This window comes from Suncus etruscus, chromosome 8 (genome assembly GCF_024139225.1).
Source record: "Suncus etruscus isolate mSunEtr1 chromosome 8, mSunEtr1.pri.cur, whole genome shotgun sequence".
NCBI lineage: Eukaryota > Metazoa > Chordata > Mammalia > Eulipotyphla > Soricidae > Suncus > Suncus etruscus.
This window is the reverse complement of record NC_064855.1, coordinates 78,248,892-78,261,473: the sequence shown is the minus strand read 5'-3', so window position 1 is coordinate 78,261,473 and position 12,582 is coordinate 78,248,892. Positions and strand designations below refer to the sequence as shown.

Here is a 12,582-nt window from a genome sequence, read left to right as displayed (position 1 = left end):
CTTGGAACAGGGGTGGAGGGAGGACAGCACTGGTGGTGGGAATGCCCCTCATTCATTGTCACTATGTACCATAAATGATGCAGTGAAAGATTTGTAATGCACTTTGGTCACAATAAAAATTAAAAATAATAATTAAAAAAAAAGAAGACTCAGTTACAACTCTGACTGAGTAGCAACTCCTTTGCTACCTGAATGCTAATATACAGCATTTGGATTTGCCCTAAACTAGTGATTCATATCTGAACTCTTCCCTCCAGTTAGAATACAAAAATAATCTGTAAACAAGGGGAAGAAGTAAGAGTGTTTTTATTAAAATTATTCAGCAACCATTGTTCCCTTTCCCTTTCTTTTCTGGTTATCTCCTGATTTATGGGCATTTAGAAACCAAGAGAGAAAGAAATGTTTCTGTTGTCAAGAAACACAACAATGTTGGAAGCGGAGATAGTTGACTTTCCATCTTTCCATATGGTATTCCTTTAGCTTTTGGAAAATAGGTGAAAATAAGATTTCACCTTATTAAATGCGATTATTAGGCCCTAGTATGATTTGGAAACTGGTTGCTGTAGAGAGGAGACTTAAAACAGTCAACATGAATTCCCAGGAATTCTCTATAATTTACCTTTTTTTTTTTCTTCATTCATGATAGGGAAAAATCACAGGAACCTTATGGAGGTACAATTGTTTAGAATTAATCTATTTTATAAGTAGAATTTATGATATTCTAGCAAATAAATAAACCAGACTAACTGAGAACTGACAACCATAAAGAATAAAAGGTACAAAAGGGTGGAAATAAATAATAATTATGGGACCAGTTTAGATGCAAGAACAACTGTATTTAGTCTATTTCCTTCTGTTTTATGCATATATTCATACATTTTAATTAACTTTTCTAATTTCTTATTCTTATTCATAATTTATTTAGAGTGAGTAAGAAGATACTTAGATCTTAGAAACTTCAGGCAAATGACAGTTTTAGGTCTTATAATAATACCCATTTTCATAGATGGGAAAATAAGTTTACAATAGATATGGTAATTTACTAAGAAAATTTACTACTATGTGCAGAGCCTTAGGCTTTTCAATAATACAGGGTTATCATCATGTCATTCTTCAAAACAATGAAATAAGATGGGATAAGAAATCATCAGATCTCAGAATTTTATCCATTGAAATATAAATTCATGAGAAATGCTTCATTTTAACTAAATTTTACTAAAATATTTGTCTAATCTTATTATGCCTGATGCTGTAATGAATGAATCCTCACCATTAAAGAAAGTAGAATGGAGTGGTTCACGACTGTGAGAAACTGTGAGTGTTGTCTGTGCGTGTTTTTCTACTGTCCTGTCTTCTGAACCTCTTGTGAGTGGGCTGAAAATGGCCCAGAAAAATCATTCTCTCAGGGGCTCCAGAAGAGCACTTAGTTCCGCTTCGCTTTGCAGCTGTGCGCTCTTTCTAATGAAAGAACACCACTGCAAGAAGAAGAAAAATCACACTATGAACTATGCTGGATCTCTGAAACCTAGCAATTCTCTCTGGAATGTCTTCTCTGCTGCGTACTCGGGCCTAAGATTTGATCCTGTGTGAGGCTTCATCCACGGAGGGCTTCCATTCCTTGGAGGCGAGTCAACCCTCCCAGAAAGGGTGGAGCCAGAGGAGCATGGCAGCGCACATCATTTAGCCAAAAAATACCACCACAACACATAGAAAAACCCACAATACAAGTGTGACAATGGGAAAACAGTGCAGGCCAACATCAGGCATAAAGAATGAAGACAGCAACTCTGATGACCGGAAAATGGCCAACCAACTAGTCAGTCTCTAAGATAAGGAGTTTAGAGAAGAAATATGGAAGATGCTCATAGAACTCAAAGAAACCATGGACTGAGTTGAACAGAACACTAATAAGAACCCAGAAAATATGAAGACAGAAATTAGAAAACTCCAAACTGAAATAACAGTTCAAATAACAGGTCTGAAAAACTCAGTAAACGAATTGAATGACAAAATGGATAAGCTCTCCAACAGGGTAACAGTAGCTGAAGATAGAATTAGTTCTCAACTGCATACAGCGGAAGATATTGGAAAAAAACCTTAAAGCAAATGAACAGACAATGGGAAAATTACTAAAAGAACGGGAAGAGATGAAAATAGATATCTATGATAAGCTTAACAGAACCAACTTAAGAATAATTGGAGTCCCAGAGACCCAGGAAGAAAATCTCCCAGAAGAATCAATGGTCAAGAACATCATTAAAGAGAAACTACCAGAGCTAAAGAATACATGCAATCAAATCCTGCATGCCCGAAGAGTACCAACTAAATCCAACAGATAGAGACAGAATTCTGAAAGCAGCAAGATCAAAAAAAGAAATTACATTCAAGGGAACATCCTTGAGATTTACTGCAGACCTGTCACCGGAAACACTCAAGGCCAGAATGCAGTGGTGGGACATAGTGACAAAACTCAATGAAATAAATGCTTCGCCTAGAATACTGCACCCAGCAAAACTCACTTTCAAGTTTGAAGGAACAATACATGGTTTCACAGACAAACAACAGCTCAGAAACTTTACAGACTCAAAACCATTCTTAAAAGAAAAACTGAATGGCCTACTTTAAGGCAAGACTGACCAACAGACACACCAAACTTCAATATAAAGATGGCACTAACTTCAAGGACAATTCTTTCTCTCAAAGTGAAAAGACTGAATGCACCAGTTAAGAGACACAGAGTGGCTAAATGGATCAAAAACTCAATCCAACCTTCTGCTGCCTACAAGAAATGCACCTGAATAGTCAGAACAAACAGACTCAAAATAAAAGGCCGGAGGAAAATCATCCAAGCAAACAACACCCATAAAAAAGCTGGACTGGTCATATTAATATCAGATGATGCAAACTTTATACTTAGGAAAGTTGTAAGTGATAAAGATGGACATTTTGTATTAATCAAGGGATACATACAGCAGGAAGAAATCACTCTCCTAAATATATATGCACCAAGTGAAGGGCCAGCAATATATTTAATACAACTGTTAACAAATCTAAGAAGTAAAATCAATAACAACACAATAATTGTGGGAGACCTCAACATGGCATTGTCAACACTTGACAGGTCAACCAGACTGAAACCCAACAAGAATATACTAGACCTGAAAAGAGAAATGGAAGAAAAAGACCTAGTAGACACTCCACAGGACACTCCACCCCCAGAAGCCTGGATACACATTCTTCTCTACTGTACATGGGACATTCTCCAGGATAGACTACATGCTGGCACATAAAACATACCTCCATAATATCAAGAGGATAAAATTTTGCAGGCCACTCAGTGTGTGGGAGAAGCTATTCTCCCAATATCCATCAGACAAGGGGCTAATATCCAAAATGTACAGGGCACTGACAGAACTCTACAAGAAAAAACATCTAATTCCATCAAAAAATGGGAAGAACAAATGGACAGACACTTTGATAAAGAAGAAATACAAATGGCCAAAAAGTACATGAAAAATGCTTCACATCACTAATCATTAGGGAGATGCAAATCAAAAGATGTATGAGGTTCCACCTCATACCACAGAGATTGGCACACACCACAAAGAATGAGAACAAGCAGTGTTCGCGGGGACGCAGTGAGAAAATAACTGTTATCCACTGCTGGTTGGAAAGCCAACTAGTTCAAGCTTTCTGGAGAGCGATATGAAGATTCCTCCAAAAACTGGAAATTAAGCTCCCATACGGTCCAACTATACCACTCCTAGGAATATACCCTAGGAACACAAAAATACAATACAAAAGCCCCTTCCTTACACCTATATTTATTGCAGCACAATTTACCATAGCAAGACTCTGGAAAGAACTAAGATGCCTTTCAACAGATGAATGGCTAAAGAAACTGTGGTACATATACACAATGGAATATTATGCAGCTGTCAGGAGAGATGAAGTCATGAAATTTTACAATACATGGATGTACATGGAATCTATTATGCTGAGTGAAATAAGTCAGAGAAAGATGCAGAATGGTCTCACTCATCTATAGGTTTTAAGAAAAGTGAAAGACATTTCTCAACAATTTTCAGAGACAAAAAAGAGGACGGCTGGACATTATAGCCGACATCATGAACCTTACCACAAAAAGTGATGAGTTTAGTTAGAGAAATAACTATGGGGCCGGGTGGTGGCGCTAGAGGTAAGGTGCCTCCCTTTTCTGCGCTAGCCTTGGAGGGACCGTGGTTTGATCCCCCGGCGTCCCATATGGTTCCCCAAGCCAGGAGCGACTTCTGAGCGCATAGCCAGGAGTAACCCCTGAGCGTCACCGGGTGTGGCCCAAAAAAAAAAAAGAAAAAAAAATAACTAACTAAATTGGGAACTATCCTAACAATGAGAATATATGAGGGAAGTAGAAAGCCTGTCTAGAGTACGAATGGGGGCAGGGAGGGGAGGTGGGATTTTTGGGACATTGGTGATGGGAATGTTGCATGGTGATGGGGGGGTGTCAGATGACTGAAACCCAACCACAATCATGTTTGTAACCAAGGTGTTTAAATAAAAATATTAAAGGGGCCAGGCATTGGCGCTAAAGGTAAGGTGCCTGCCTTGCCTGCGCTAGCCTTGGACGGACCGCGGTTCGATCCCCCGGTGTCCCATATGGTCCCCCAAGCCAGGAGCAACTTCTGAGCGCATAGCCAGGAGTAACCCCTGAGCGTTACCGGGTGTGGCCCAAAAACCAAAAAAAAAAAATAAATAAATAAAAAAAATAAAAATATTAATAAAAGAACAGTTTAATAAGTCAGAATATAACATTTTATTTTTATTAAGTTTAAACATAGGATACATATTTTTTGGTCATGAACTTCCAGTTGGTGTTATTCAAGATACAGGTATACAAGTTCTGGCCATAGGGGTGAAGTGGGCCCTCTAGAGCTAATCCATATCCTGGATTTAGGGGATCATAATGTGGGATGATACTTTTGATCTGGGAGAGAGTTGTTCTCTAGATGAATCTTACAGGTAGCATCCTGGATATTTTCTATATAGGTCTAGGATTCTAGACTGTAGTATTTCTCTCAAAGGTCATTTCTGTAGCTGAATGCATTAAGCATGGCAGCATTAGTGGGTCTGAATATCTAGGCATGTATGGGCTACTGGCTTTACTTTTTCCCCGTTTCGGGCAGCAGCAGCAGCATCTGCGAAGTCTACTGATAACTCTTCTGAACTGGTTTTTAAGGGACTTCGCTGCAGGAGTGGAAGACATGGGATCATCCTGAGACTTGTGGGGGACCACTCTCTTCCTGGCTCTGGGCTGCAGTGGCTTACGAATTTCAGGTGGGGTCAGGCTGCCAGACCACTCACCACCATCCCTGGCTGTTTCTGTGATGGGACAGGGTTGAGTTAAGGGGCTGGGGGACCTCTCTGTGATGCTGGGTCTCCTTGGGACAGTATTTCCCGTTGGGGGGATGTCATTGAAGATGTGCTGCAGCACGGGACTTGAGTTTTTGGGCTGGGAGGGGCTTGGCAGGGCCCCAGAAGGGAGATTTTCAGCCTGGTCGTTTGGGCTCTCCAGATTCTCATGTTCCATGGGTGGTGTCACTTTTCCTGAGTCAGCGGATTGGGTTGGTGTGAGGTGACAGCTGGTGATGGCGTGTGCCCTGCCCGGGAGTCTGCAGAGGACACAGAGCACAGGAATGAACCAGGATGGAGAGGAAAGGATCCTGGGGGCCCTGGCTCAGGTGGGGCCCAAGAAATCCCTCCCCACTACCCTTCCCAGCCTCGTCCAGTGATGTCACGGTACCCCAACTGCCACCTGAAGTCCCAGTACCTCCAACTGCCCCAGGGCCAATGACATGGCACCCCGTTTCCATGGCTCCCCCCACCATGTGTATTGCAGTTAGGCCTAGGCCCTTAATGGTTTCAGGAGAATTAGTCACCTGGTCAGGGGGCGATGAAGCCATGAGGTCTTCTTCTCTAGACCCTCAAGAGAAATTTTTCTTTCTGCAATAAGGAGGGAACACATCAGTGGGTTGCAGCAGAGCTTCCCTTCAAGGGTTCAGAGGTGACCCAGGTCAGTTCTGTCTGAGCCCCCAGGATCTGCCCAACTACCACAATCACCCAGAGAGGCAACTGCTTCTGGCAAGGGCATGTCCAACCATCTTCAGGGTTCCCAAATACACCCAGGCAGCCCCAAGGACAGAGTTCCCTCAGGGGACCTGTCATATATCCTCAGGGAATGTGGCCAATCGAGGCACAATTTCCTGCCCCCCCCCCCACTGGAGGGTAGCAGCTCCCCAGCCCTCCCTGGGATGGGCCAACGGGACTCCCCAAACTCCCTCCGGATTTGTCTTTTCTTCCATGGGCTGTTCCTCATGGCCCAGGGTTCGCTGAGGATGTCTACACTGACATCCTCAGAGTTCATGGCCTGGGACTTGATGGCAGGAGAGGAGGGTACCCCTTGGAGGGTTCAGAAAGCAGCTCCTTACCCCTTTTTTTCCAGCCCCGCCTCTTGCCACCTTGCCTTGCCACCTTGCATATCTGAGAAGAAAAGGGAGAGTGAGGTGGACCTCTGGACAATTAAGAAGCCTCATCTGAGCAGCACAGTGAACTCAGGGTCAGATCTCTTCCTTGATTACTTACAAAGATCCTAAAACCTTTGATTCTCCTCAGAGTGAGGCCCAGACTCTTGGTGCCAGCCAAACTCTGACAAAGAAACTCATAGAACCAGGTCCTGATCCATGTCCTTCCTCAGGAAGAACCCTGGTCCCCTCTGCTGAGAGTCTCTTAGAAACTCATCTAAACTGTCCTAGAAGCTCAACAAAATTGACCCCCACATGGGTCTGTTGCTTGTGTGTTCTGCAGAACTGAGCCTCCAAAGAAACAAAAGCCAGTTCTCTACCAGCACTGCCTGTGGATGTTTTCTCTCAGACCCAGCTATAACACCCCAAGAGTCTCTGCACTTGGTGTGAAATTAGCTCTCCCTTCACTCCTCCTTCCTGCTCCTTGGGTCTTTGAGAGAAGTAATATGCTACCCTTCTTTCAGACTCCCAAGCTTTGTTTCTCTGGTGTTTCCATCTTAGATACTGGCCTGTTACTAAATCCCCTGTGTCCTTACCTTGCAACAGATTAAAAGAATAAAAAAAATCCAAATAAATTCAATCAAACAAACATTTTCTGCCTCCATTTTCAAAATTTGCCAATGGCAATTGAGCCTAGAACTGAAGGCCCTGTTTATATAGGGTCAGTGACATCATCAGCACGGAAGTCACAATGGGCCACAGGACAAGTAGGGGATGCCATAGTCATGGAAACCACAGACCCTACCAACTCGACTACTATTACTACTATTAATTCTTAGATTGATTTTTAAAAAGTATCAGCAAAAAAAGATAAAGTAATTAATTACTTTTTAGTAAGTGTATTATATTGCCAATAAGGGAATTTAACAATGCTTCCTGAGATAATCATATTGAAGGTTTATATAATTTACTACAATCACCAGTGGCTATAATACTGAAAAGTCTCACACACTTTAACTCCTGTGATTATGCTTTTTCTTACTCTATCTCACTTAGCCATCCTTCCCATAATTTTCAACTTTCATAATATATATATGAATGATGAAACTTCAATTTCTACTTCATAGTAGCTGGTTTACAGAACCACCTGGTGATCCTTTTTAACAAAGTTGCTGCCTGTGTATTTCACTTGAGAAATATTTTGAAAAATATTTTCTAATGGTGACTTTATTTGGCCTGTGTAATTTGGTTTGGACTCCATTTTCATGAATTTTCTGTTTGAGTCAGTGATTTTCACAGTCCATTTAGGATTTTGTAACTTATCAATCTCAGAAAGAAATCCTGTTTGCTAAAAATTATGAATTACTCTATTTCATTCTGAGTGCTAAATACTGTTACAGACAGTAAGACCAAACTTAGAGTTATTCAAACTCTATTTGATTTTGACCAAAAATAAATTCAACCATTACTCTGTGTGTGTGATACATTGTCAAACATGTTTCCTAGTGAATTTTAAGGTGGTCAACTACAAAGTAGTTGGTGTTAGAAAGTCCAGCTCTTTAAAATATAGAATATTATCTTTGCTATTATTGAAGTTTTTATCCTGATCTAAGGATATATATTTTAATATTCTGTTGTGATCTGAAGTTTGTGATGAGTATCCCTTTTTCTAACATTTTATGCAGATTTTATATCTATATGTATCTGACTTTATTTTCCTTCCCTTTGTTCTTCCACTTTTCTCTTTCACACTTGCGGTTATTATTTAGAGATTTATTTTTATTTTTATTTGCCGAGTCCATTTGTTTTTCTTCCATTTTTCCTTTTCTTTTCTTTTTCTTTTCTCCTTTCTTTTTTTGGTAGTTGACACCAAATTTTTTTCTCCCCTTTTTCTTATCCTTTTTATCTCCAATGACGGTGGAATGGATGCTCAATCTATAACAAACTGTAAAGTGGAGATCAGTTGCACTGGCTTACTGGGGGGTAAAGGGGGGAGATGTGGGATGCATGCTGGGAATAGGGGTGAAGGGAGGACAGCACTGGTGGTGGGAATGTCCCTCATTCATTGTCACTATGTATTATATAAATGATGCAGTGAAAGATTTGTAATGCACTTTGGTCACAATAAAAATTAAAATATTTTGCATGTGCTTTGAGGTGTATGCTATACATACACTGTATGAACTGTATTAAAGAAGCATTATGTGTGTTAAGCAGAATGAAATGTAGGATATACATTGAATGCTCTCCTATTTTGGGAACTGGACACTTTCCCTTTCTCAAGTGATCTCTACTACTGTGCTCAACTTATCAAGAGTTCAGTATGAGTGTGTAGGCATCTCATGTAGGCATTAAAGGCACTTTAATGCCTACTCTGATATAAACGTATCTGAATGGCAGAAATTCCATCTGTAAGGTAACAATAGGCCTCAGCTAGAATGCAAATGGCACATGCCATTAGTCTTCAATTTAGAACACAAGAGTTTTCATGTAATCCAGAGTGGGTCCTGGACATTCAAGAGACATCCGTAGTCCTTCCACAATTTATTGCCTCCTCTCTAAATTTTATTCTTTATTTAAAGCACATTTTTGTGTCAGTTCTGGTAAGTTGTTATTAGTTTCACAGACTCAACAGTTTTTTGTTTGATTTTGCTTGGCTTTAAAACATTTTTTTTGAGACTCATTTGATACAAATAGGAAGCAATTTTCTTTAGCTCAGGGTGCTGAGTGATGTAATCTGTGTTCATTCCAGTTTTAAGACACACTAGTACTACAGATATTTTTATGTTAGCAAATCTGGTTGTTACTTGGGAGTGAAAGATTGTTGAAAGATGTTGCTCATAACAGAACATCAGAATGCTCCTGTTCCATCTTTACCACAGTGATTTAGACTAGAGGTCTTGACAAAGATGGTAGATTATATTCTTTAGAAATAGTCTAAAACATCCTGATAGAGTGTAGAATACACTAGATTCTGATTCCAGAAGGGCAGGTACTGGCTAAGGACGACCAAGTGGGCAGGACATGAAGGGTAGCTCTTAGGAAAAAACTTATCTCAATTCTGAGTTTGAGGTTTGTTAGGATAAATCCAACACTTTGGGAGTTGGTAATGACTGACTGATTTGGAATTGGCATTTTATCAGTCTTACAATTCTCTGGAATGATAACCAAGGCATAATTTTATCTGCCTGTGCCTCCTTTTTTTTTTTTTTGTTTTTGTTTTGTTTGATTGTTCTACTTTTAAACAACCCAGGGCATCATAAAAGTGAGCACTTCCTTATGTTTATTGTCTTTGTAAATTTTACCATCAACAACAGACAATTCTCAAAAATTAAATTCTGGGTACCTTGTTCTTTCTACTGGTACTTTTCCTCTCTATATCTGTTTTCTTAGTGCATGTGCAGTATTTCGACAAAATGTGAAGGCTGCATTTATATAAATGCTATTTACAAGAGAGGAATAAGAAGGATTTCACAAAACAGCATTTGTCTAACTTTGGAATCTATAACATCTAGTGTTAATAATGAGTTTGTTATAGTTTATAGGTTTGTAATTGGGATTAAGATTTTTTTTTAGTGTATACTTGTAACTTAACTAACTCTCTCTCTCTCTCTCTCTCTCTCTCTCTCTCTCACCTGGTGATGCTCAGGGGTTACTCTTGGCTATGTGCTCAGAAATCACTCCTGGCTTGGGGCCATATGGGATGCTGGAGATTGAACCATGGTCTGTCCTTGGCTAGCATGCACAAGGCAGATGCCTTACAGCTAGCGCCACAGCTCCAGTCCCAAGTTTCTCATTTTTTATAAACATGCTCTAGATGCTTGGTAGCTAAGTAGTATTATTTTTTCTTCTATATGTCCATCCTCTGTTATTTGATACATATAATCTGTAGAATTGTAAGTGAGCCCTAAGATATATATATATATATATATATATATATATATATATATATATATACACATATTTTCTTAGATCAAAATATATCTTGAAAATAAGTGAATATAAGAAAATAAAATATTGGGGCTGGAGTGATGGTGCAGTGGTAGGGAGTTTGCCTTGCATGTAGCTGACCCAGAACAAAGTACGGTTCAATTCCCTGGCATCCCATATGGTCCCCCAAGCCAGGAGCGATTTCTGAGTGCATAGCCAGGAGTAATCCCTGAGCGCCATAGCATGTGGCCCAAAATAAATAAAATAAAATATGAATATAGCTTATTTTCTAATGGATATCTAATGGACATCTAGGAAATAACAAATACTATCTGAAATCATACTATATATGCTATGTGTAAACAACTATATCATTTTCAATTAACACATTATCTTATTAGAATACCTAATCTCATTATGGCGGTTGTTGCATAGTATCTGCCCAAGTAATGCTTCAGCTTTTGCTCATTTATGAATGATACTCTCTGGATCTAACCTCTGTCATATGGATGTCACATGGGCTAAAGAGCTTTTGAGTGTGACTAATTTGAGTTGAGATTACTCTAAGGGTAAAATAACACTGAATATTAATTGCTTTGGAAGATAAAAATGTAAAATCCTGTTAAATTCATGTTTTATTTTACTTACATGCCCAGATGACAATATTTGGATGCAGTAGATTATGATTATTTTTTGCTTAATTCAATTTTTTGCTTAAAATTGTATTTTTAATAACCTTATTTTGATTTTCATTACAGTGATAATTGTTTTATAGGAGAGTAAATATGTTTTAAGAGTCCATTGGTGCCATATCACGCCCACCACCAAGTGGTGGATCCTGAACCACAATTCTAAGTTAACCTATGTGGTTTACATTTTTCTGTGGGGTTTGCTGTTCTATGTATTTACAATTGGTAGAATATCATATCACCAATCTTCCTAGAATAAATATTATTATTATTGTCTTACTGTCTGCTTCAGTGTCTAACTCTCCACTTTATGTGTTCTTATTACAAAATCTTTGTTTCTTCATGGTTTCTTTTTTTAATAATTACCTGTCATATTTTTTTAATATAAGCTTTGAGGGTTGTCTATATTTGATTGACATTCTTGATGTAAAGTGAATACTTTCATAAATTTTTCTTTTTTTTTGTTTTAAGATGTTTTACGTTCTTCATTTTTCTTGGCCTTTTACTAAGTGTAAAACATATTATCCTATAAGTTTTTAAATAACTACATTTTCTTTAGGGCACAACTAACTTTTAACCTTTATTCTCTTTGTGATATGTTAAGTATGGCCTGGAAAGAATTATGAGTGAAGAGAGGAGTCTGTCCTTGTTAGCCAAAGCCATCGATCCGGAGCACCCCAATATGATGACTGATGTGGTAAAACTCCTCTCTGCAGTGTGCATCGTAGGAGAGGAAAACATGTAAGACATATTAACTTATTCCTGTAATTCTATAGTGTGATACAATTTGATTCTCTTAGTGCTTTAATTTCTAAATTTATTATACTAAATGAAGTATACTTGAGTAGTAGAATTAGATTTATCCTTACTGAACAGAAATGTTTGACCAATAATTATTTTTGTTACTTTGTGTAGTAGCTATGGGTTAACATGTTTCTAAGTTGTTCTGAACTCAAGTTCTAAGGACATAATCTTAAGTGAAAAGTTTGACATGTGTACAAAAGGATTCATTTTAGGTCCCCTACCCCGTAGAATTAATTTGTCATGTAGGTAATATGTGTCCCTTTGTAAAAGCAGACATCACTATGTGACATGCTCTATGAAAGGTAGATTTTGAAACTAATGTGTCTTTCCTACTTGAGTAGGCATGGTCTTGGATTACAAAATATATGCTAAAGGTTTAAATTTTGAGGAAATTAAGTTCAGATTCTAAGTAAAAAATTAGAAAACTTGAAGGGTAATTATAAATACAAACCTTTGCTTTTTAAAGAAAATTGGGATTTTAACTATAGTTGGAAGTCCTTAATGATCCTATGAGTGGCTATTAAGGAAGAATAAAATTATAAAAACTGAACAACCCAAAGAATAAGCAAAAATATAAGGACAGACAAAGTCCTAGGGGTCAGAACCGTCTGCACCAAATGTGCTGTTTCTTTTGTGTTCAT

The 12,582-nt window shown here is 38.6% G+C and overlaps 1 protein-coding gene across 1 annotated transcript in view; it reads left to right on the top strand.

Annotated features, from left to right (window-relative positions):
• Positions 1-12,582, top strand: part of DIAPH3 (diaphanous related formin 3) — a 552,109-nt gene that overhangs the window by 156,236 nt on the left and 383,291 nt on the right. Inside the window, 1 exon segment of the mRNA XM_049778724.1 lies at positions 11,742-11,878. Within this exon segment, the coding sequence (XP_049634681.1) occupies positions 11,742-11,878 (137 nt within the window).